This window comes from Leptonychotes weddellii, chromosome 4, assembly GCF_054177405.1.
Source record: "Leptonychotes weddellii isolate Sample4059 chromosome 4, ASM5417740v2, whole genome shotgun sequence".
Classification (NCBI taxonomy): domain Eukaryota; kingdom Metazoa; phylum Chordata; class Mammalia; order Carnivora; family Phocidae; genus Leptonychotes; species Leptonychotes weddellii.
Genome location: NC_138372.1, coordinates 111,553,910 through 111,578,334, shown reverse-complemented (window position 1 = coordinate 111,578,334; position 24,425 = coordinate 111,553,910). Strand labels below are relative to the sequence as shown.

Sequence of the window (24,425 nt, the reverse complement as noted above, 5' to 3'; positions counted from 1 at the left end):
GTTTCAAAAAAAATATTTTGACTTTAATAACTTCACAAATGCTCTTCTCATTTATGTCTATACCAATCCTAATCACTGTAGTTCTTAAGCATATAAACTACACAGTTCTAAAACGGAACAGGCACATCCAGTTAGTTTTACAATGCATTTATCTTTGGTAGTTGGGTTATAACTTACAAAAATTCAATTGAATATTTAATGCTCCAAAATTAATTTGGAGTACGAAGATGCTTCTTCCCTTGGGACCCTTTGAATACACTTGACTAGTGTACTAATAAGTCACATGAAACACTGAATAAGTCATTATAAGACTAAGTTGTTAAAAACAGCATTTATTTAAGAGTTCATACAGAATAAAGTAATATTTATGTTTTGAAAGAGGCATTATAGTGGTGATTTAAATATATATATGTATTTTAAATGTGTATTGTGTGTGTATATATATTTAAATACATGCAGTTATTCTATAGTTCACCAGGCTGGTGCCTCAGTAGGTACATAAGAAAGTAGACAGTTCCTGTTGGAAATTCTTTTTCAATTTAAGTGCTTGATATCTGCACATCTATCTTAGATTAGAAAAATGTCACCAGAAATGTCCTAGGCCTTCAGCCTTCTGGACTACGAAAGTGCCACCAGAGTTAAGGAACATTTCTGGATATATATCCAGTGACATCTGTTATGGAAAAGAGGAAACCTTTGTAAAATGTTTCATATCTTTGGTCAATGATTTACCTTTTGTCCATATATTGATAAATTAGTCACTTCTGAATTAACACTGAATTTCACTGACCAACTGCATTGTTAAAGAAGAAAAAGAGTAAGAGCTACTATGATATTATAACAAAAGCCATTGCCTATTAGAGACAAGAGTGTAGTGCACACTTTTTCAACACCTGCCACGTTATGGACGCACACACACGTATCACACCTACATACTCTTCATAATGTTTCCCACACAATAAAAGATTTGCATAAGATCAAGTTTCTTTTTTCCAATACTTTCAGCAACTATTTTCTCAAAGTTGTTTTCCCTCTGGAAAGTCATCTGGAATTAAAGGGCTTTTTTTTGTTTTTGTTTTTTGTTTTTTGTTTTTTTGCAGAAATCCTGTTCAGAGGTCCCTTTCATCACCTGCATCATATTAATTTCATCTAGGTTCCCTGCTGCTGGTGTGCATCTCAGCCAGGCAGACCGAGGGCAGCAGCTGGAATGAACATCATTCATTCAGGGAGTTCAACCAGGAAAAGGAGAAGACATGACGAGCTGGCTCAGAATCAGCTCCATTCCCACTCCCTGAAGCTGCAGCCTGTACCTGGAGGGGAGGGTCCTCAAATCCAATCTGCAATAGAAGAAAATCTGGATCAGAGGAAGAAGAGCCTAGTCCTTTTGGGTTGGTCCAGTCACTTTTCTACTCAGGAGAAAGGATAATAATAATAATTATTATATAGAACATAATTATTATTAGGGCTGGAAAGCAAGCTCAGGCTGTCTTGGCTATGGCCAAGAGCCATGAAAACAATTCACGCTCATGATCCAGAAAGGGGCAGCAGTAACGCATGCAGTGGAGGGAAGTTCTTGGGAAAGAGTCCAGGCTATTTTTTTTTTAAGTCCACTTGTATATGATTTACTGAGATGAAAGTGGCATTGAACTAATAGGAATTTGCCTTTAGAAAAGTCCACAGTGTACAACATGATGACTATAGTTAACACTGCTGTCTGACATATTTGAAAGTTAAGAAAGTAGATCCTAAGAGTTTTCATCACAAGGGAAAAAAAACATTTTTTTTCTTTTTGGAATCAATATGAGATAATGGATGTTAACTAAACTTACTGTGGTCATTATTTCATAATATATGTTAAGTCAAATCACTTATACCTTAAACTCACACAGTGCTGTATATTATATATGTATATGTAGATAGTATTTTTTTTTTTTTTGCAAAGCTGCAGGCTTAGTTTTGAGCAAATCATGAGTGAAAGGACTTTTTTCCTCTAGGCAATAACATCTAATGACATCAAAATTTCTAAAGAGATATCTATCTTTTATATAGATATCTCTATAGAGGGTATCTGTCTTTTATAGAAACCAGGCAGATACCATTTGTGATTTTGAAGTAATTGATCAATCTAATCTCATAAGTGAAATTAATTTCTGTTGTTCTGAGTTTAAAAAATAATAAATGGGGGACAATCATAAAGAAGTCTTGCTGAAATGCAATTTGATGTATATACTCAGACTCTTTACATTTAAAGGTACTCTGACAAACACAGTTCTTCCTAGAGCTACCAAAGACAGGCTAACATATTCTGATGACTTCACTTGTAAAATTATCCCGCTGGATTAGAATGGCACTGATTTCAAAGCAATGAGGTAGGCACATGCATTCAGTGCAGAAGCCTGGGGTGATTTTGTGAAGCTGCTGTGTGAATGGACGATAGAAAGCTGGCATGACAAAGCAGAATTTTGGTAAGTACGCTGTGTTGTTGCCACTTGAATAGTTTCGAGTGAAAAACGAGTGCTTTTCCTGCACCTTCCCAGATTTTACCCTAAATATATGTTTTGGGGTAATGTTTCAAGTTCAGTAAAATTGTCCCAAGTCCTTATGGTTTAGGGATTATCCTTCCAACTGCCATGTTGTTCCTTGATAGAAAGTTTAGAAGGGCCATGAAATCATACTTAGTCACAGTAGAATAAAACCAAAGCAAGTAGTTTTCCATGAAGGAATAGTTGAGACATCAAGTGAAATTGGGCTTTTTAAAAAAGGCTGCTATTATGCTATTAGATCCTGTTGGTAATGGGTTAGATACCTCTGTGTCCTTGAAGTTGATGTAGAAAAAACAAGATCCTGATAGAATCCTGTGCCTTTTTATGCACATCAAACTATTCTCTTCCCAACTGTAGTCACTTTAACTAATCCTAAAAACAAAAACCAAACCAAACCAAAATAAAACAAACAAAATAAAAAACAACCAAATAAACCCCCAATCCAAGTGATCTGGAAATATCAATGATCTGTAGAAGAATTTTTCTACCCATTTTATAGGAGTAAATACCGAATTCTGCCTAAACATACAGACCATGAGTATACATTTTGTAGCCTCTTTTGAGAGCAGTCCCTAATCAGGAGGAATCTTCCATGACAGCTGTTCTGAAATATCTAAAGGGCAAAACTAGTTGGGTAAGGTATTTTCTGTAGAGGGCTATAATCTTTGCACAACTGCTGCTGGCTAACAAACCATTTGGTACTGCTTTTGGGATTTGTATATATTTTTGTGCTTTCCTGTACTTGAGATGAAAATCTATCTTCCATTGAAAACGTTCTAGCTGTTAGTCACCTGACAGCCTTCAAAACTTGGTATCAAGTCGTTGAGGTTTCTCCTTTTACATCCCCGTGTTTTCATGCAGTTGTTAGATTTCCTTCTAAATGATATGGACAGATGCTGTCTTTCAGAGAAGAAAGGCCAGTGCCAGAGTGGGTGCCAAGAGCAGAGATTTATCCTGAGTATTTTCAGGTGACTACACCATCTCCTTGGTCTTGTTTATGTAAACTTGGGGACCCACCAACCATCTCAGCAAAGAAGTTCTGTGCCAAAAATGTTGAGCCTGGCACAGAATCCCAGACTAACCACTTACTAGCTGTATGACTTGGATAAGTCAGTTAACCTCTGACTTTAAAAACTAAGGTTTTTCTTTTTGTAAAATAGAGATGAGACCCTATCTCACAAGGCTGTTGTAAGTACTGAATAAATAAAGTAATACACCTAAAGCATTTTGCACATGCCTCACTTATATTAAGTGTTTTAAAAATATGCATTTCCTTCTTCCCTCTTCTCCCTTCCCTTCTCCTCCCTCCTTCCTTCTGTTCTTCTTACATTAGTGAAGAGGCTCCTCTACCATGTAGAATCATCTGGGGACTGCTTATGAGGAACTATATACAAGAGCAGTGACCCCCTGTAAGGAAAGATGATTATATTTGCAATGCTCATCTTGTCAGAATTGGTTATTATAGGATTTAATTCCTGTGGCATATTGTAATCATGATTATTCATGACCTGCCCAGTGTATCTCCGAAGTAGCCCAACTTTATATATGGCTCTTTCCTAAAGGAAGAATGAGATAAAGATTTAGAAACCTCCTTTCTCTAAGTACAGCCCATTAAATCATAAGCAGACATTTTTCCTATAGCCTTCCTCAAATAGAATTGTATATACGTATTCCTTTAAATAGTTTTCCAAATGCTAGTTCTCCTCTATCACAGGAAATGCTATTTCTCGGGAATACAGATGTTCCATGAAGCTGAACAAAGGACAGAAAATGACAAGCACTGAACCTCCCTACCTGCCTTTGAGTTTGTCCTGCATTTCAGCCTACTTTGAGATGTATAAAAAGATGAAGAAAGGATTATTAGTCCCTTATTACGTCTACATTTTACACATTTTTCTCAAGTGACCAAACAAACTTACAAACCTCACCTAACACTATGCTGTATCAGCATGGGACTTCAGATAATTTGAGAAATGAATTTTAGTCATAAAATACAAGCAGGAAATGGACTAGGGAGGCAGCATTTTCCCTGTCTCAGCTGCAAGATGCAATTCAGTCAAGATCCACAAAAGACCATAGAAGGGAGTGACATACATTTGCTTAGGAGAAAGACTATTTTTCTCAGATGAACTTGACCAGGAATGCTGGGTATTCATGAACCAGATCCACGCAGAAACAACATCTTTTCCTTGGATTTTTTTTCCTGTTACTATCAAATGTTTTTTGAGAGGAAAAAAAAATAATGTCAGATTATGGTACAAGGGTTTCACTCTGTAGAAGAGTAGGGTGATGAGAGGTTCTTCCACCCAAAGCTGCATGATGTGCTAGCATCAGCCTTGACAAATGATGTCATCTAGAATCATTTGTTATTGCTGGAGATTAAGGAGCATGCATTCTTCCAGAGGCTTGTGGACATTTGTCTCTGTGCACAGGACAGTTCCAGGTTATGGACAGTGTTTACTTGGTCTGAACTGTGTGGCTGAGTGGTATTTGGACAAAAACTCGAATTAGTTGCAACATTAAAAAACCAGGAGCAAGGATGTGGAGAAAGAGAAGCCCTTATGCACTGTTGGTAGGAATGTAAAATGGTGCAGCTGGTGTGGAAAACAGTGTGGCAGTTCCTCAAAAAATTAAACATAGAATTACCACATGATCCATCAAGTCCACTTTTGGGCATATACCCAAAAGAGTTGAAAGCAGAGACTCATACAGATATTTGCATGCCTATGTTCATAGGAGCACTATTAACAATAACCAAGAGTGGAAGCAACCCAAGTGTTCGTCAATGGATGGGTGGATTAATAAAATGTAGCATATACATATAATAGAATATTATTCAGCTTCATAAAGGAAGAAAATTCTGACACATGCTACAACATGGATGGATGAACCTTGAGGACATTATGCTAAGTGAAATAAGCCAGTCACAAAATGACAAATATTCTGTGATTCCACTTACAGAATACAAGAAGTATCTAGAGTAGTCAAACTCATAGAAACAGAAAGTAGGATGGAGGTTGCCAGGGGCTGGGGGAAGGGGGGAAAATGGGGAGTTGTTTTTTAATGGGTACAGAGTTTCAGTTTCTTGAGATGAAAAAATTCTGGAGATGGGTTGTACAACAATGTGAATATACTAAGACTACTGAACTATATTCTCAGAAATGGTTAAAATGGTAATTTTTATGCTATGTGGGTTATGCCACAATTACAAATTAGGGGAAAAAATAGGAAACTTCACATTAAAATCTGGATTTGCAGGTTCTCTTGACAAAGCAGAAATGTAGCAATCCAGCACCTGCGTGGAGACCCCCTGCTCTTTGTCCCCTTGGACTGGGTATGCTCTCTCTCTTTCCTGATTTCCATCATGCTCACTACTCCCTTTTGCCTTCTCTGCTGCAAGGCTGGTTTCAGTGTCCTTTTTTGTTGTGCTTGTAGAGATGCTATGCTCAGATTAAAGAGGAAGGCAAACTAAATCCTGTATTTATGCTTTTATTAACATTTTTCTTTTACCTGGCTTACTTTTTCATTAATGTTACCTTTTTGGTCTCTAAGGACACACAAACCTGTTGCTCTTAACCGAAGGCTACTTTTTAGTAGGAAAGTGTCAAAGAAAAGAGCATGAAATGCTCAATGGAGTCTTTGGCTTGACTTTTATGCTAAATGTGATTTTTTTTTTAAGCCAACATGCTTCGTGTGGCAAAATTCTTGATAATCAAAGCATGAAACTGCCTTCAGTGCTCAAATGAAGCCAGATGTGTCCCTGGGCACTTAGCAGAGGGGATCTAACTGGATGCAGTTTAGTGAACATGCTCTTAGCGTGGGGGCAATAGCAGCAGCCCCCTTTACCTAAATGCACCCTGCCACATGGTTCACTGACCGAACAAAACCAAACAGATGCTTTCCTGATATTCACTCTGGCACAAGCCTTGGTAGTCACATTTAAGAGGGAAAATATTTTTTTAGCTGGCCCCAAGTGAAAGGGTGAGCTCTCTGATCAGTAACCAGTGCCCTCAGGCTTCCTCGGGGCTTCCTAGGGGCTCCATGAGGTGCCATCATCTGCTTTTCTCCAAATGATCATTCTCTCCACCTCCAGTGATCCTGGTCCGTTATCATTTACCTGCCTGTGTTCCATTTCCTTAGCTTATCCAGGTGATAGTAATGTATCTGATAAACTGAATTACAACTAAGACATTAATGGATGCTGATGGCTTAATGTACACCCCTGCCACATAGCATGGAAATGTCCGTGTCTTATCCTGAGGGACAGCTGTGGTGAACATGGGAGCCACTATGTCAGGCCATTGGAGGATATTGGGGGCAGTGAGGAAATTTGTGTCCAAGCCCCCACGCTTGGGCCTCCATCTCCTCTCTACTACTGTGAATGCCAATCACAAATTCAACCTGACAGAAGGATCGGGTTATTACCACCTGTTAAATGCCAGTCCTCCTTGGCCAATTCAAAAGGATCCTTGCCCATCTATAATGAAATCCATTTGCCTTAAAGGAATTTGGATAGAAGGGATAAAGCTAGACTTGAGGCTGCTGAGTGGGCAACCACCCTGCTTCTACCCTGAACCTGCTAGGCTGGGTCAGAGAATCAAAGCCAGATGCTGGAAACAGGTGTGAGTGGGATTGCTGAGGTCATGCTTAGAATGCTTATTCAGAAAGACTAAACTCAAGCACTGGCCTGCTCCCTACTTAGCATTCCTGAACCTCAGGCCCTTGGGTAGCTTAAGCATTATGGATTCCAGACTGGAAAAGAGAGTACGCCCAAGAGCCTGAGCCATGCATCAGTCTCTGAGGAATAAGTGGGGCATGGTCTGTAATTCACAGCCGAGGGTCTAAGCCCTGGAAATTCTGCTGGGCAGGTCTTCCACCATGGGCATTTCTTTCACAGGAACACAGACTTTTCTGCTTGGTGGTGGAGCAACGAAGATGCATTAGGAAGCACGGAGCTGTGTAAATATAGCACAGTCTCCATGAATGCTAGAGGAAGAAGAAAGTAAGTATACTCCAAAAGATCTATAGAAGGAAAACACCTACTAAAAGCATTTTTTCTTGGGAGGATCTGCAGCTGTACACACTAAGTAAAGAAATGGGTGAAGGGAGGGGCGCCTGGGTGGCTCAACTGTTTAAGTGTCCATCTCTCAATTTTGGCTCAGGTCATGATCTTGGGGCCCGGGGATCCAGCCCTGTGGACGTCTTTGGGCTCTGCACTCAGCGGGATGTCTGCTTGAGATTCTCTCTCCCACTCCCTCTGTCTTCCCCCCCCCACACTCTTTCTCTCTCTCACTCTCCAAAACAAACAAATCAATCTTAAAAAAAGAAAGAAAGAAAGAAAAGAAATGGGTAAAGGGATTTAATTTGGGGGCTTTGTTGTCACTAACTGCTGCTTCTTATTAAGGGGAGACCAGAGACCAGAGTAATTTCCTCAGACTTCTGAAGCAAAAAGAAAACTCATTCACTTTTTCTTAACCCAGGGTAAGATTTATGGCGTATACTATTTGGTTTGTTTCAAACGTGGTATTTAGGCCTTGATGGAGTCGGGGTGGGGAGCAGGAAGAAGCTAAAACGTTGGTATCACAGCCTGGCAAAAAACTTAAAGCCAGCCTTCTTCTCAGATATGGACCTGATGATTGTGTGTTCAGTATAGAGTGTGTGTTCTCACCCACTCTGAAAGAAGTACTGAATTACAAAAAACTGCTAATTAGATCATTAATTCCTCACAGACAGGAGCTTCTGTGCCTTGTGTTAGGCAAATAGGCCAAACGGGTCCTTTTCTAGGGTCTTAGGAGGTTGCTAGTATTATTATGCCCAACCTATAGGTGAGAAACCTCAGGCTTAGGAAGGCTGAGGACCTTGCTCAAAGTACCTCTAACGAGAGTGCTGAGAGTGATTAATAGTGACCACAAATCCAAAGAGAAAACCTAGTGCTGTTGAGCATGTGGGACTCACAGGAGGGGCCAGTTCCACCATTGGAAGTCAGACTGAGAGAGGCAGGTTGGTCAGCAGTGTGGGGTGCAACTAAAGGATCAGGGTACTGTCAGGCAATGGTCAGCCACGGGCCTGCGAGCAGTGGAGGCCTAGAAACGACCTCTCTCTGCCCTCGTGAAGCTGTGCCAGTGTGTCAAGAGTGGTGAATCAAAGCAGGGGAGCCCCTGCGCACACTATTTTCGCTTCAGTCATCAACCCGGGGAAAGTGGGGATTCACTCGCTTTTCCTAGATGCGAGCTTGGCGTATAGTATATTGCATGCTCACGCTCCTTGGCCAAGGGCGAGGGATCACGGGGCTCTAAGCTCCCGCTGCTCTGTGACCTTGAGCAAGTCGCGCATCCTCTAGGACCCTCCGCCATAAAATGTGCAAGCATAACGATTCCTACTGTCCAGGGTTGTTGTGAGGTTTGAATGAGAGAACCTCTGTGGAAGACTTTGTAAATGATAAAGCAGCGAACACACATTAGTTACAGCACTGCCACGTGGCATTGGTTTCTCAGATGCATTAACGAGGTGCTGGATTAATTCTTCGTGGGTTGAAGTGGGAGAAAAGGCATTTCATGGAATTCACTAAGATATGTAAACAAAGACAGAAAAAAAGTCCACATTCTGTACAATACTAGCAAGGGTCTTAGGTTAAATCAGAATAATAAACAGTTTTAAGACACAGGGAGCAGAACTCAACTAGCTATGATGTACCAACTCCCCCAGAGAGCTTTCCCTGGTGCCTGTCTTACTGTTTTCACAGAATTGTAGGGCTGTAGGCACAGGTTGCCAGGGGAAATGAATGCATTATACTGCTCACACACAACTTATATTTCCCTCTTTAAAATGGATACATCCATTTTAGCTTCCTAGTAAAATAACATCTACCAAGCATGCTATTTCATCCTGAGAAATATAGCCTACAGTTTTAGTAGAGATATTTTTTGTCCTTTTAGAAAAGCCCCCAAATTGACAGTTATTAGGATGTCACTTTCCCACCAGGAAAAAAAAAAAGGCCAGAAAAAGAATTATAGTTGAAGAATACAAATGAAAAAGCATTAATAATGTTAATGTAATGGTCTCATTAAAACTTCCTTAAGAAAAACCTTACTCTCTCCTATAGCTTTTTCTATGTAAAATGACTGCATTTTATTATCATAACTTCTTATAATTGCTAGAGTTATTAAGTCCTGGACAGTGTTATGCAGTAAATGTAGGCCAGTCCTGAGCCCTGATCAATTTTCTCTCTATTTTTACCAAGCTTAAATTCCAGCACAGTCAGGGCGCTGGCATATCAGGGATTTGCAAGCTTGAATCTCCTAATTTGTAAAAAATACAAGCAGTCGCTCTCAGTAGGGATTTCTGTTTGAAAATAATCTGACACCCTGAATCCCTCAATTAAATTTAGAGAACATAGTTAAATTTTCATTCATTTCAGTTTGTTTTGGAAAATTAAATAGGTCATTTCAAAGAACACGGGACCCGTAGTCACACTCATGGGAAATCATGTTCTTGGTCTCCTGCTTTATTTTTTAAAATGTTCTGTAATACCTTGTGAGATTAATCTCACTCAGAAAATCAGCTTTCCTGCCCTCTAGCCTCCAACATCTCTTACCTCTCAGTCTCAAGTGGCAACTAGAGTTGATATTACCCTGGAAATCAGAATGAATGGTTTGGTCTCAAAGATCATTTGCATGAAAATGATTTCATCTTTTTGCATGTGACACTTGTGGAGACTCAGAGTTCCACATGCTGCTTTTCCTCGGAACTTTGGCCTAATGTTCATCCTGGTTTAGGAAAATACGAATATTTTATAGGAGACCGAATCTTGGGATGATGAGAAATTCAATAAAGTCTTAGATCTGGGGACACATATATTGGTTTCTGAGAACCTAGGAAATAAACCCTTCAAGAAGGGAAAAGACTCTGCTAGCCCATGCTTGTTAAACCATAGGCTGGTTTCCTTCCTTCCTCCCTTCCTTCCTTCCTTCCTCTTTCTTTTTTCTCCCTCCTTTCTCCTCCCCCATTCTCTCTCTCATGAAATGTTTTTTTATTTTTCTCTGGGTGCACCTTTGTAACCTCACAGGATAACATTTATAGTGCCTGAATTGGGGACTAAGATGGTATGGGCTGGTTTTCCTTGGTGACACTTGCCCACTGGCCTTGACTTCCACACAACCCTTCTGCTATTTTAGAGTGAAGAGCTCAAAGGTGTAGGGGACCCATGTGTTTCCTAGGTTCTGTGCCTGAGCCCATGATACGCTAGATAGGAAGAATCTGGAAACACTTGAGACAGTAGAAGGGACCATGTACACCTGCTTGTCAACACTTGGGTTGGGAATCTTGGATCTTCTTAGTCAAGAAGAGAGCTTGGTGCTGGAAGTCCCTGGCCCATGATAGGTTAGCCTCTGCAGTTCTGTGACAACTGGTTTAGATAAGACAAGGAGTGAATTAGGGCATAAGTGTGTCATGAAAATATACAGAGATATTAGCTTATACAGCAATTTACATCAGAACTAAAAATAGGGCACCATAGGCCAGTGACAACTAGTAATTGAATCATAAAGTTCAGCCTAGTCACTTAAAAGCATTAGATACGTCAGCTATCTCAGCTCCTGCTATGCTTGGCCCTGTACATTGCTTGGGAAGGAACTGGGGCTAAGAGGCCTTCCCCATTGCCAGACACTTGGTACACCTTAAGGATTGTCAGCACCTTTCTCCTCTAGGCTCTCCCCACCTTTCTTCTAACTGTGCTAAGCTACCTTAAAAGATTATGTGTGTATGAGGACCCTCCTTATACCCATTAAAGCAGGCAGACACACACAAAAGAGAGAGATAGAAAAGAATTTTGTTTTGCTTACCATTTATCTTGGGATAAATTCTTCAAGACAATAGAACAATGCTAAATGTGAATGCACCTAAACAGAGTTTCAAATGCATGAGACAAAAGTGATATAATTTCAAGGATAAATACACAAACCCATAGTTATAATCAGAGATCTCAAACTTCTTTTCTCAGCAATTGGTAAAACAAGTCAACAGAAAATCAGTAAGGATATCATAGACTTGAACAACACTATCAATTAACCAACCTAATTGACATTTATAGAACACTCACCCAACAACATCAGAAAATACAATGTTTTCAAGTGCATGTGGAACATTCACCAAGGTTGATTGTATTCTGGGCCATAAAATATATCTTAAATTTTTTTTTAAGATTTTATTTATTTGCGAGAGAGAGAATGAGAGACAGAGAGCATGAGAGGGAGGAGGGTCAGAGGGAGAAGCAGACTCCCCGCTGAGCAGGGAGCCCGATGAGGGACTCGATCCCAGGACTCCAGGATCATGACCTGAGCCGAAGGCAGTCGCTTAACCAACTAAGCCACCCAGGCACCCGTCCATAAAACATATCTTAAATTTAAAAGGATTGAGATCATATAAAGAGTATTCTCTCTCCACAGAAGAATCAAACCAGAAATCAAATAGAAGGATATCTGGAAAATCTCCAAATATCTAGAAAATAAACACTACTCATCAACTCATGGGCCAGAGAACAAATCCCAAGGGAAATTAGAAAATATTCTGAATTAAATGAAAGTGAAAATACAACATATCAAATCTTGTGGGATGCAGCTAAAACAGTGATTAGAAGAAAATTTATAGCATTAAAAGCTTATATTAGAAAAAAAGAAAGATTTCAAATCAATAATTCAAGTTTTCACTCTAAGAAACTAGAAAGAGAAGAGAAAATTAAACCCAAAATAAGCATAAGGATGAAAATAATAAAGAATAAAGATGAATGAAATAGGAAATTCACAAAAAAAAGAGAGAGAGAGAGAAAACCAATAAAGCCAAATAAAACCAATAAAGTGGAGGACTTACATTACCTAATTTTAGAGACTTCTATAAAGCTATAATAATCAAGACAGTGTGGTGTTGGTAGAGGGACAAACATTCAGATCAATTGTTCAAAGTAGAGAGTCTACAAGTAGACCTGAACATATATGGTCATTTGAATTTCTACAAAGTCATCAAGGTATTTCACTGGGGGAAAGATAGCCTTTTCAATAAATAGTGATGGAACAAATATCTATATAGAAAATAAGCAGACAAAAAAAATCCTCAATCCTTATCTCACAATACAAAAATTAACTTAAAATGACCTTAGATCTAATTTAAGAGTTGACACTATAAAAATTCTAGAAGAAAATGAGAGAAAATCCTTGTGATTTTTCAGTTAAGCAAAGATTTCTTAAAACACAAAAAACACAAAGCATATGGGAAAAAATGACAAATTGAACTTCATCAAAACTAAAAATGTTTGCCCTTCAACTGGGAGAAAATATTTGCAAAATATGTTTGATAAAGGAGTTTTATCCAAAATAACATAGAGTACTTTTACAACTCTCTAATAAGATAAACAACCCAAAGAAATTGGGCAATAGTGAACAGATACTTCATCAAAGAAAATATTAAAATGACTTACAAGCACGGGAAAAGATGCTAAACATCAGTAGTCATTGGAGAAATGCAAATTAAATGACATAGAATACACATCCATTAGAATGGCTAACATGTAAAAGATTGACACAGTACCCACCGGGATGCAAGGAGGGGATTAAGTGCAAAGGCACAAGAGGGCACTTTGTAGAGTAATGGAAATATTCTACATCTTAATTGCGGTAGTGGCTATATAAGGCTACATATTTGTCAAAACTGATTGAGCTATAACACTTAGGTATATTTTTAAACCACATATCGTTCATCTCTTCATTCATCTAGTATTCTGTGATTACCTCTACCGTGTACATTCTAAGAATTTGCTCTACTGGGCAGTGAGGTCTGTAAGTGCCCTTAGGTGGATTTTAGAGTTGAGCCATCATGGATTTTATGGAGTTTATGGCATCAAAAGGGGTAATCGCAGCTGTGTAAACATTCAGCTGAAAGGGGGCCTAGGAAGAGATTTGGAAGAGTTTGGGAAATGGACATTTATGGAAGAGCTTCAAGGCAAGACATGTATTTTGAGAAATGCGATGGGCTGTCTATTTCACTGAAAACCTGTTACTATTGTCCCTTAGCGTGGCTTGTGTCAGGCCTGAGTCTGTAACCCTCTCAGTGAAAACATCCTGAGATAATTTATACAATTCTTAGTACTAAATGTTTCACTCTCCACTGTGTAAATCCATGAATCTTTTCTTTGAATAGATGCTTCATCTTCCCAGTGAGAAAACTGAGGCTCAAAGAAAGTAAATGCCCAAAGTTAGTGCAGAGAAGTGGCAGGACAGGAACCTAAGTCCTTTTTACTAATTTCATGGATCCTTCCAGTGCCCTAGACTTGGCAGAATTTCTACCCAACTTGTTTGTCTATTTTCAGTCTTGAAGAATGGAATGTGAAAAGTAGATATTCTATTCTTAAACAAGGAGCTATGATACAGTAAATCTTCTAGGTTCTCTTATAACCACAACTTCATACTCTGGTAACCCAACTTCATACTCTGGTGAAATATATGAGTTGAGGTTCTTTAAAGAGGCAGAAATTGCAGTGATTTTAATGTCAAAGTTCATATCTCCAAAGCAACGGATTCTGATTGGGGTGTGGGGTGGGGTGAATGGAAGGTACTCTGACCTTGGGGCAGCTGCCATGGTCCAGCTCAGGTGTCACCCGGAGCAGCTGCCTACTTAATCCACCAAATAGGAAGACGTTTCTCTGGAAATCCCTGTTCCCTGAACAGCTCCCCTTAAACACTTTGGACAAATTCTTCCATACAAGGCCACTAAGCCTCATTAGGGAGGGAGGAAGGGGAACAGGGAGGGTCTTTCATTGTTGCTGCTCCCACTTCTGGAAAAATCTAACTGCCACATATATCCCCAATAAAATACTCAACTGTCCATGAATGTGGGTGGTGGGAGTCGTCCTTGTCTTAGCACCCAGGTGTAATTTGCATGTAAGTTGTATAGGAAGTTCAGGAAGGGCAATGGAGGGAAGCAGACTAGACCCAGAAATGGCCATACAAGGCATGCCCAGGAGGGGAGGCTCACAGAGATTGCTTTCCAAGGGCAGCTGACCTGCCTTCTTCCCACCTTATTACTGCCCTGTCCTCTAAGATTGACTAGGATGTGATGTCACCTTTTCAAAATAAATGTAAACATTAATACATGAAGTAGATCAAATGTTATTTCCCCCAAACTCTCTTTGCATTGACTGAACATATAGCAGGTATGGCCTAGAAAGGTGGAAACTTAGAGGGCAATTTTGCAGCTAAAGACCAGTTCGTGTCCAGGGGCTTTCACGGGGTTTTCTGGGAGAAATAGGATGTTACAGGATTCAAAGTGCATCCTGCAGAAGAGTCTCTCTTCTATGGAATTCAGTTTTGCCACAAAGCTGAAGCCAAACCTTGTTGAGAAATTTATTTTTTTCAAGAAAGAGGGCGGGAAAGGCAACAATGCTTGTCTGATCTAACAAAAAGCAGAATCCCAGTTTGCCACTGATGGGGATTGCCTGTGTGCTTAGGTGAAGAGAGAAGGCACGGGATAAAGTGGAGATTGTATGGTATCAGAAATCACAGGCAGCAAAGGCAATGGCAGGTTTCTCTGTGTGAATGGCTGTGAAGAAAGCACCTGGAGACAGAACATTTGCCTTCTTAAAAGTCTGAAGGTGACTGAATTGAGTTTACAGATCCGTAGGTAAGCCTGCGATGCTTGAGATTCTCAGGCAAGCTTATTCCCTGACACATAGTAAAGAGAGGTAAGACCACCCGGGAATCAAGGAGAGCTTTTGTATCACATCCCAAATGTCCAGGGAAAGACTAAGGATAAAGTGTGAAATTCTAATAAGCTAACCTTGCATTGGACAAATACTAATTTAGTGAGTTGGGTTCTGAGGCGGTGAAAGTAAAGCAGCCTGCAAAAAATCCACAGAGGCCAGGAATCTGATACTATGGTGAGGTGTCTATTGATCTGTCCATATTCTTTGCAACAGGGAATGCCAATCACTTACTCCAGAGCGCTCCCATCTGTCTCACCCTTAGCTTAGCAGGCAGGCATGTGAATGTCGGGGTACATGACATGGGCTCAGTGGATGGCGGACAAGAAGCATGACTCTCCCCCTGCAGCCTCAGAGAAGCATTCTATGGCAACAAAGCCCCCAACCTGAATTCTCAGAATGTAAACTGAACTCTTCAGACAATTATTCAGATCCACAGTTATTCATGATATTCCCATAAAATATGCAGTTTTCTCTCTCCCCCATTTGCCCCACTGAGTCCATGGCCAATGCTTCCACCCACTGCTCTTCGCCACAAATCATGAGCAGACTCTAAGGACACTAGGAACATTCTAGGGTACACAGGCTGACTGTGTAATAGGCTGACTATTAGACATTGGGGGCAGATCCTAGTCACCGACTGGTGACATCACAGGGACCCCTGGAGATCCTACTGTCATTGCTGAATGGACAGCTAATGAGGCAGAAAGGAACTCTGATGGGAGCTTCCAGAAGAGTCAATGTCAACCCAGGAAAAAGTCAATGAGCCAGAAATAGCTGAGGCCTTTCAGCACCAGTCGCCCTGAATTGCTTCCGAGCTACAGGCACAGGGAGCTGGGCCTCAGGTCCAGCAGCAACTGAATCTTTAGGAGGTTTGAATCTTTACATATTATCAAACTGATAATCTCCAAAAGGCTGTTAAAGGAGTAAGATGTCAGTTCCTATGCAAATCTTGTAACAGTCATTAAGAAAAGGCTTGGCTATGAGAAAGGTGTCTCAAAAATAGAGGCTGTTGGTTTTATGACTTTTCTTTGGTTCTCATTCTTTTTTTTTTTTTTTAAAGATTTTATTTATTTATTTGAGAGAGAGAGAGAGAATGAGAGAGAGCATATGAGAGGGGGGAGGGTCAGAGGGAGAAGCAGACTCCCCGCTGAGCAGGGAGCCCGATGTGGGACTCGATCCCGGGACTCCAGGATCATGACCTGAGCCGAAGGCAATCGCTTAACCAACTGAGCCACCCAGGCGCCCTGGTTCTCATTCTTTATGTCTGGTGGATGAACATTGATCGTCCTGCTTTTTATTCATTCGGATCTCACCTGGCTGAAATCCCCCTGATGGTGCTGTACCCAGGGTACCTTTCTCTCAGAGATCTCCTCTCTCAGGAAAGACTGTAGAGTCTGAGGGTTCAAAGAGAACTGAGAAGTCACCCGGCCCACCTGCCCACCAGCACAAGAATTGCCTGCGGATCTTTGACAGGAGTCCTCCGGCCACAGCCTGGGTGCCTCTGGGGTAAGCAAATGAAATGTAGCTACTTAATCTATGGAAACTGTATATATTCCTGAACTAGTCCTTTGCTGGTCCTCCCTCTGCTTTAAGAGCAGTGAATCCTCACAGCACTATTGACGCCTTTTGAAACTGGCCTCCCCTCATGGCCCTTTTGGAGGGTCCACTCTTACTGGATTACTGAATAATTGCCCACTGAGTCACTGTTCTGAGTCAGGATTCCCTTCCATGCAGCATTAGACAACGGAGCAATTCTCCTCAGGAAGGCACCTTGAGGTGATTGCACTGTAGGGAGCTTGAAGCCATGAGTATTATCTAGAACTTGGTTCTTGTTCAATGGCTGAGCCTCAAAGTTGGGGAGAAATTTATCTCTAAGCCTATAGAGTAGGAACATTATGGAAGAAACTGCATGAGATGTTAGTGAAGGGAAAAGAAAATATTTCCTACCCATTAAAGCAAAAACCAAGCACTGAATCTGACGCCAGATGTAGTGAAGTATAAGAAAAGCCAAAAGTGCTAGGCAGATGGCTAACTCCTGTGAGAAAACAAGAAGAAAGCTTCACTGATATTATCAAACATAATATTTGTCAACATCATTTAGATGGATTTTGCGTTTTGGTTTGGAGCCCTATTACATGCTCCTATTATGGGCTTTTGCACCACTGTTTTCAGAAAAGAGCTCCTTCTGACTCCAACTTCCACTAAATATGTAAGAAATCCAATTAACTTTCTAGAAATAAAGTTCCCATAAATTTTCTAGAAAACTTTACACTCGACTTTTTAACCGAAAAACTACCTCAAAATGTTTCCTCACACCAAACAATTATTTTTGTCATTTTTCCATTTTTGAAAATAAATATATGACACAAAAGCATGTTACTTTCAGTTTTCCAAAAATAATTTCCCTTTATTGCTTCATGAAATTAAGGTTCACTTGAGCAGATTCAGTCAAGACAATAAGTAACTTTCTGATTTTTGAAAAATGCCGTTTGTTGTTCAGAATCACATGATGACCCAGGAGCACGGAACCAGGGAGTATTTCTTTGACATCCCATGTCTGGGCAACACTCATATCCACCCATCATTTAAGAATGTTCATGAGTATGGAGCAACCATGAGCATTCTTCCTTGTGAAGAAATTATGGAATATTTCTTCTAGGGAATCTTTGAGCCATGCAAACATCTAACCCATTGTAGGAAAAAGACGTGGCCTTCAAAGTACATTATAAAAAGGGGGAAAAAAAAGGTATTACGTGACGCTTAAAAAAAAAAAAAAACCAATGTAGGAAAACCTGTGCTTTTCTGCTCCCAGCAGCACATGTTTAGGAAGCGCTGGTTTAATCAAGCCAAGACTCTCTTTTTCTAGCCATAGCCAGCACACTCCCAGAATCCATGAATCAACCAGAGGTTATTTTCCAGAGCAGACTTAGAACCCAGTTCAAACGTGCTCCTTCACGGTTGCTGGGAATGACACAAAAGCAGGGGATTAGTCTTTGGGAGCCCGGGGAGGAGACAGAAAAGGCTGAGCAAGGGCAAGTGGCCTTGGCGAAGGGAAACCTGGGCCAGCAGCCAGGCACCGAGAACAAAGCAGCTTTCGACTGCATGGACTGCAAGCGTCAGGGCCAGGCGTGCTTGGACCCCCTCCCCTGGGACGCCAGGTGTGGGGTCACCACATATGGGTAGAGTGAAGTCAATCTGTTTTCTTTTTTGTTTTACCAGCCTTAAAAAGAAACAAAAAGCCCCACACACAAGCCCAAATTGAGGGATGAGTTGTTTCTGTGTTTTTCCCACAGCCAGGGTTTCTTTCTGCCCCTCGGGAAGCCCTTCTTTCTTGCTCTGAGCCCAGCAGGACACTAGGTGGCGTGGGGGAGCATTCGGACACAAGAGCATCAACACTAACCTGAGAAGTAGCTGCAGGTGAACTAGTTTCCTTACCACTCACTGCTGCCCTCTCACCAGCTGCGGCTTCTGCCACTTCTGCCTTCTGCACATTCGGATCCTCAGAACCGGGAGGCCCTATGTGTCCCAGACCTTCGCTCCCTGGGGTGGAAGGTGGGTTGGTGCTGGCTTGCCGGGTTTGGCCTTTATACCAACTAGGGTAAAACAAGGGATCCGCAGTGTCCGTTGCTGCAGGGACTGGAGTTTCAGACTCTGTGGTCTGCTGAGAGCCAGTGGGGACAACCTCCCCCTTAATCGGGACAGATACATTCAAAAGTAAAAAAAGAGGAGGAAGAAGAAGAAGAAAAAGCAGTTGGTTTTAGTTCCCTTTGGGTTTGAAAACTATGAGCTCTCTGTGCAGTGCCTGATTTAGCGCATGTTCTAGTTCATCCCACCCTCTGCAAGCGCTCAGGGAAGGAGAGCAGCCAGCTCCCCTCTCTCTGGGCCCCTTCACGTGCCCCCTCTTCTTTTCTGCGCTTGTCCTTCACCAGATGGTAGCCTGGACAGACACACAGCAGACGCCTGAAATGAAGTTCGCTTATAAAATATCTGATATAGGAGAAAGGTCGATCTACTGGCCACAATTAATATTTTGACATTCCAGGTGGGCTCCCCAAACCTCTTTTCTAAAATCCCAAATTGATCTTGTTGACCACATCCAACTCTCATTTAGTTACCACACCTCTTTCAAACTCAGTGCGATTGGTATACCCAGAATTTCAAGATTCTAGGAACCATAAATAGTATTTCAGCCTGGTTTCCTATGGAGACGGAGCATAGAATATAATTCTCTAATTCAGAGTTTCCCCTCTGAGGTTTTGTTTCTATAGATAATTTCAATCCACTTTGAAAGCAGGTGCAAAACCAGGGCACCTTTTTGATGAATCTACATTGCCCACAAACTCCACAGGTCGAGACCTCTCTGCTGAAGGTGTCAGGACATCAGCACAAAGGCTTGAAAACTGGACGGTGACATCTTAGAAACTAAGGGTCAGCCAATCAGAGGATTTGGGATGAGTTATCTCCTGGGAAATTTCTATTAACAATTCTGTTAACATAATCTCATCAAATGGCAGATACATAGAAAATTAGACGTTGTTTGCCCACTTAATGAAAGATGTAGTTATATGTCAGGGTCAGCAACAGGGACATAAACTAGCATGACTTCTCTATCTACTTCCTTTATTATCTATAGAAAAGTCAAAGTCCTGTAGGTATAGTCATTTTTACTTCTCACCTTAGATTATTTCTCACCCTGTACCCCGTATCTGTTTTCAGAGCAGACCCAATCTTCATGACATTGGCTCTCTAGGAACTAACATGTTACACACATACCCCTCTCCCCTGCACACAGATCTCCAAACATTGCTTCAGATTCGAGGGTGCTATTGGCGGGGAAATCGTGTTAAACTCGGTCTCACCAACCGATTAAAACAACACTGAACCTCGTTGAATCACTAGAGGACTGTCCCCCCTGACGCTGAGACTGCTCTGAATTCTTTTGTCTTCGACATACCAATGTCTGGCCTATAATTACCCTTTTCTTAAGGCAGAATAAATGTTTAGGCTAGTCAGCAAGGAGGCACGCCCGTGCATCCTGTAGGAGGGAACTGGTGAATGGTTACCTGTGTCACTGGGGCATCTGCAACAGGTGGCAGGGCTGGAGGTGACTCTGGAGAGGAAGCTGGAAGTGCCCCTGGGGCAGCCTGGAGCTCTGAGGCCAGCTGAGAGGGCTCCAAGGCTTTCTCCGGACTTTCATCTTCTCCTGATAACTCTGTTCGAACATTTTCTACCTCTTCCACTTCTACTCCCTCCTCTTCTCCTTCCCCTCCTTCTCCTTCTTCTTCTCCTTCTCCCTCTTCTTCATCTTCATCTCCTGGTAAGGTAATGTGTTTTTAAAATCATTATAATTATCACTGCAGCTGTGAAATCAATTAATGGCCAGTACTTACAGCCCCGATTAAGGTCAGGGCTAGGGAAATCTTCTTCATCAGACACTGGACTATGGCCCAAATATGCCATGCTGGGGCTTGTGCTTCTAGCTAAATGTGGACAGGAGAAATGGGAGGACAGGCCCAACGATCACCATCCTCTTTGTTCCCCTCCCCAGTACAAAGTGCAGTCCTTATTACTACCATGAACTATGCACCTGACCCCCCCCCCCCCTTCAGAGCCTGGTCACGTTTATACCATATTCTGTCACATCTGCAAGCTCCTGGAGAGCTGGGGCTGGGATAGTCACTTATCTCTGTCAGATTAAATAGAAATGCAACTCTCTTCCCTTTCTCAGAAAACATACAAAACCCTGTCTTGTTTTAATGTCTTACCTCCTCTGTTCAGAATGCTGACTTTTGCTACAGTTAATGCCGTGACTCTTTTCCTAACACGTTGATCTTAATATTCCCTCAGGAAATATTAAGAAGAGACAGTATTAAGTCATTTTTTAAAAAAAGATTCATCCTGAAGACTTGCTTCTAAAATTACATCTGTACACACTGATATAGCTTCATGGTTATCAGTGGTCTAGCCAAGGAGTCTTGTCATCTAGATGGGCTAGGATGAATCAAGACAATCAAAGTTTTGGTCAGTTCCAAGGTTATTTTCTTTCTTTTTTTTTTTTTAAGATTTCTTTCTTTATTTGACAGAGAGAGACATAGCGAGAGCAGGAACACAAGCAGGGGGAGTGGAAGCGGGAGAAGCAGGCTTCCCGCAGAGGAGGGAGCCCGATGTGGGACTCGATCCCAGGACCCTGGGATCATGACCTGAGCCGAAGGCAGACGCTTAACGACTGAGCCACCCAGGCGCCCCTAAGGTTATTTTCCTCTTTTCAATTATTTCATGAGGACACATTTCCAAGAAGGCGATCTCTGGACCAAATGGTAGAGATGCATTTAAACTCATGAAATACAGCTGGTCACAGAGAGCCAGTTTTGTTTCCAGGTGTGACTTATTCTCTGACTCATTTACTATTCTTGCCCTCTAAAGTCTGATTAAGTGGATGAGCTACAATATCTATCCAAATGTCTTCTACATTTTATTTTTATCTCATCCTTAACCTTGCACTTGATGGCACTTCACATCATTGTGTTTAACACCTTGTATAGGATTGATCTTGAGACATCATCATCACCATCAATTATTAAGTATTTGACTACTCAGAGTCAAATGCCCAATAATGGCATTATAATGGGCACTGTGCTGTGCAAAGTTAAATAAACACTGTCAACCAATTATATGAATCTGTAATGAAATAGAGTTTCACATTGGATTATGATCCTTGTATAATTGTCGACATCCATTCTGGAGGTGATTCTGAATCCCCTCTTTCTCCTGCTGAACCCAGCTGCAGCTCTCACACACCTGCAACTTTGTCCAAATGCTCACAAGAAAAACAAACCTCTGTAAAAATCAATTTCGCGGATGATTTTTTCTTCTCTATTGAGGTTGACTGTGAAATGGTTCATGTTCTCATAACCATGTTCTATTTTCTCCATCTGAAATGCCTTCGATGCTTCAGAAATTCTGCAACAAAGACAAGTTGCCACTTTCTGTCACTGTCTAATGTTTGATAGCCTCGGGTAAAAATGGAAAGTATGCATTTTTCCATAAAATGAAAATTACTTACTTTTGTAACAAAGTTTTGGCATTCTGCGAAAGCAAACAAAAGACAGACCTACTTAAATTCTTTTCATCAAAGACTTAATTCTTTCCTCTGCTGACTCTGAAAATCTCAGAGCTTAGTTTCTAAATGCCATGAATTACTACTGTTTTATACCAGAACCCTCTTATATTTAAGTGATGTCATGGTCCCTTAAATATATGCTTATGGAGTTGTTTAAAAATATGTAGACATGAACACATAATGAGCTTATATTTTACTTGGTAAAATAAATCAAAATGAGATGAACATAAAATAACAAAAATATGATGACAACACTTCTCCAGCACCCACCTTCTTGGTTAGTTCTATTAGGTACCAAAAGGAGACTTACCTGCAGAAACACTGCCATTTCTGGCTCATCCATGAACTGGATTCCTGATTCAACCAACTTTGACACGTTTTCCAAATGATCAGAATACTTTTTGATCAGAGTGCGGACATGTTCCAGTTTCTCCTCTTGGGTTCGGGTAATGACTTGGGTCATTTCATTTTTCCTCTCCTCCAGGATGCCATACAAGTAATCAAACTTCTCACAAAGTTCCTGTTTCTGTTTTCTGCAGCATTCCTGTTAGTTGGGTTAGCTCATGTTAGAAAGTGTTTGAAAGAGTGTCTATTTGGAGAAATCACCTGGAATGTTTTGGGAGATAAGAAAATGTACTTACATAAGGTATTTTTTTCCTTTCCTTGAAGCTGTCCCTTAATTATAGATTCCCATTGTTTTGATGCTTTGAAAAGCTCATATTTATCAAATTTTATACTTAGACAAGCCAAAATCAACCAAATTGGCTAAATGAATCAATGATTTTTCACTATGTTCTTTATAAATGGAGAATTTCATAGAAATTAGGACAGGTTTTTAAAAAATTATGTATTGGTTAGATAGCTTATAGTTTTATATTTTGCCTTCGGGTGAGTGTGTGTATATGTATGTGTGTGTAAGGAAAACACCGTGGTACTTCCTGGTTTGTACCCTTCAGTCTCTCTCTGCTTCACCTACACTACTCTTGTCCTAGTTTCAGTCCTCCCATGGAGATTTTGAGGCTTCCCATTGGCCTCTGCCTCTGGAATTTACTTGAAGCAAACCCATACGCTACAGCCAAATTCATTTTCCTGGAGTACATTTCCCTGGGGTATGGTGCTTTTTCTCTGACTACTCATTGCCCAAACAATAATATTTAAACTTCATAACTGACTTTCCAGCTTCTCCATGACCTGGTTCTAGCTTTCCTTCATAATACTGTACTATTCTTCATCACATACCCTATATCCAGCAAAAACAAACCACTCACTTTCTTTGTTCATTTCCCCTCTGTTTAGAATGTTCTTCCCCAATTCACAGCTGCAAAGTCTAAGTAATCTTAAAGACATTGTTGGAATACCACTTCTCCTATAAAATGTTCTTTGATCTCTATGACTGAATGCCATCTGAAATCCCATAATAGTTACCATCAGTGGCATACACTTCTAGTCACCTAGTCCTCTATCCAATATTGTCTAAGACAGGGAAATACTGGATTTGGTCTTTGATTCCCCGAGAGAAAGGCTCTATGGGAAATCAGACTTGTCCATTTGCATTGTGTGGCTGAAGCATCTCCAGTTCCATTTAACTTCCTTCTCTCTGAGTCCATGTTTAAATCATAATTAACTTTCCAGTTGGCCCGGTCATTGGCCTTTTGGTTTTTCAAGCTCCAGTAAGCTTGATGTGTATATATGCCAATTTCCTTGGACCTGACCATCTCTGGGTCCAGGACCTTTACAGCTGAGAACAGGCTTTGAGACACAATGATCCAACATAGCTCTCCTTCCCGATGGGGTCTTCTTGGGAATCCAGCCAGTTTATCTGACATTTCTGACCTTTGTGACCCTTATTATGTGTTCTTTCATTTTAGTAACACTGGTCACTTAGGTGTCAAGTATCACTCTTTTCCTATATGTGAGTATCTTAAATATCTAAAGTATAGTCTCTTTAAGGATAGAATCTGGGTCTGCCTAGACCACTTTGGACAACAGATGTTCAGTATATATATGTTGAACA

At 40.8% G+C, this 24,425-nt stretch overlaps 1 protein-coding gene across 5 annotated transcripts in view; it reads right to left on the bottom strand.

The window, feature by feature from the left end:
• Positions 1-312: 312 nt before the first annotated feature.
• TRIM55 (tripartite motif containing 55) overlaps positions 313-24,425 on the bottom strand; it is a 42,940-nt gene continuing 18,827 nt past the window's right edge. The window contains exons 5-11 of one of the 5 annotated variants that reach the window (XM_006748023.2): positions 22,722-22,955; positions 22,355-22,377; positions 22,127-22,251; positions 20,355-20,605; positions 18,692-18,979; positions 17,239-17,326; positions 1,244-1,337 (exon numbers count right to left, since the gene is read on the bottom strand). In XM_006748023.2, coding sequence (XP_006748086.1) covers positions 1,327-1,337; positions 17,239-17,326; positions 18,692-18,979; positions 20,355-20,605; positions 22,127-22,251; positions 22,355-22,377; positions 22,722-22,955 — 1,020 coding nt within the window. In that variant the 3' untranslated portion in view covers positions 1,244-1,326. Of the gene's footprint in view, positions 1,338-17,238; positions 17,327-17,402; positions 18,253-18,691; positions 18,980-20,354; positions 20,606-22,126; positions 22,252-22,354; positions 22,378-22,721; positions 22,956-24,425 lie in introns of those variants that run through there. The other 4 variants (XM_006748022.3, XM_081816068.1, XM_081816066.1 and 1 more) reach the window with 4 other exon arrangements.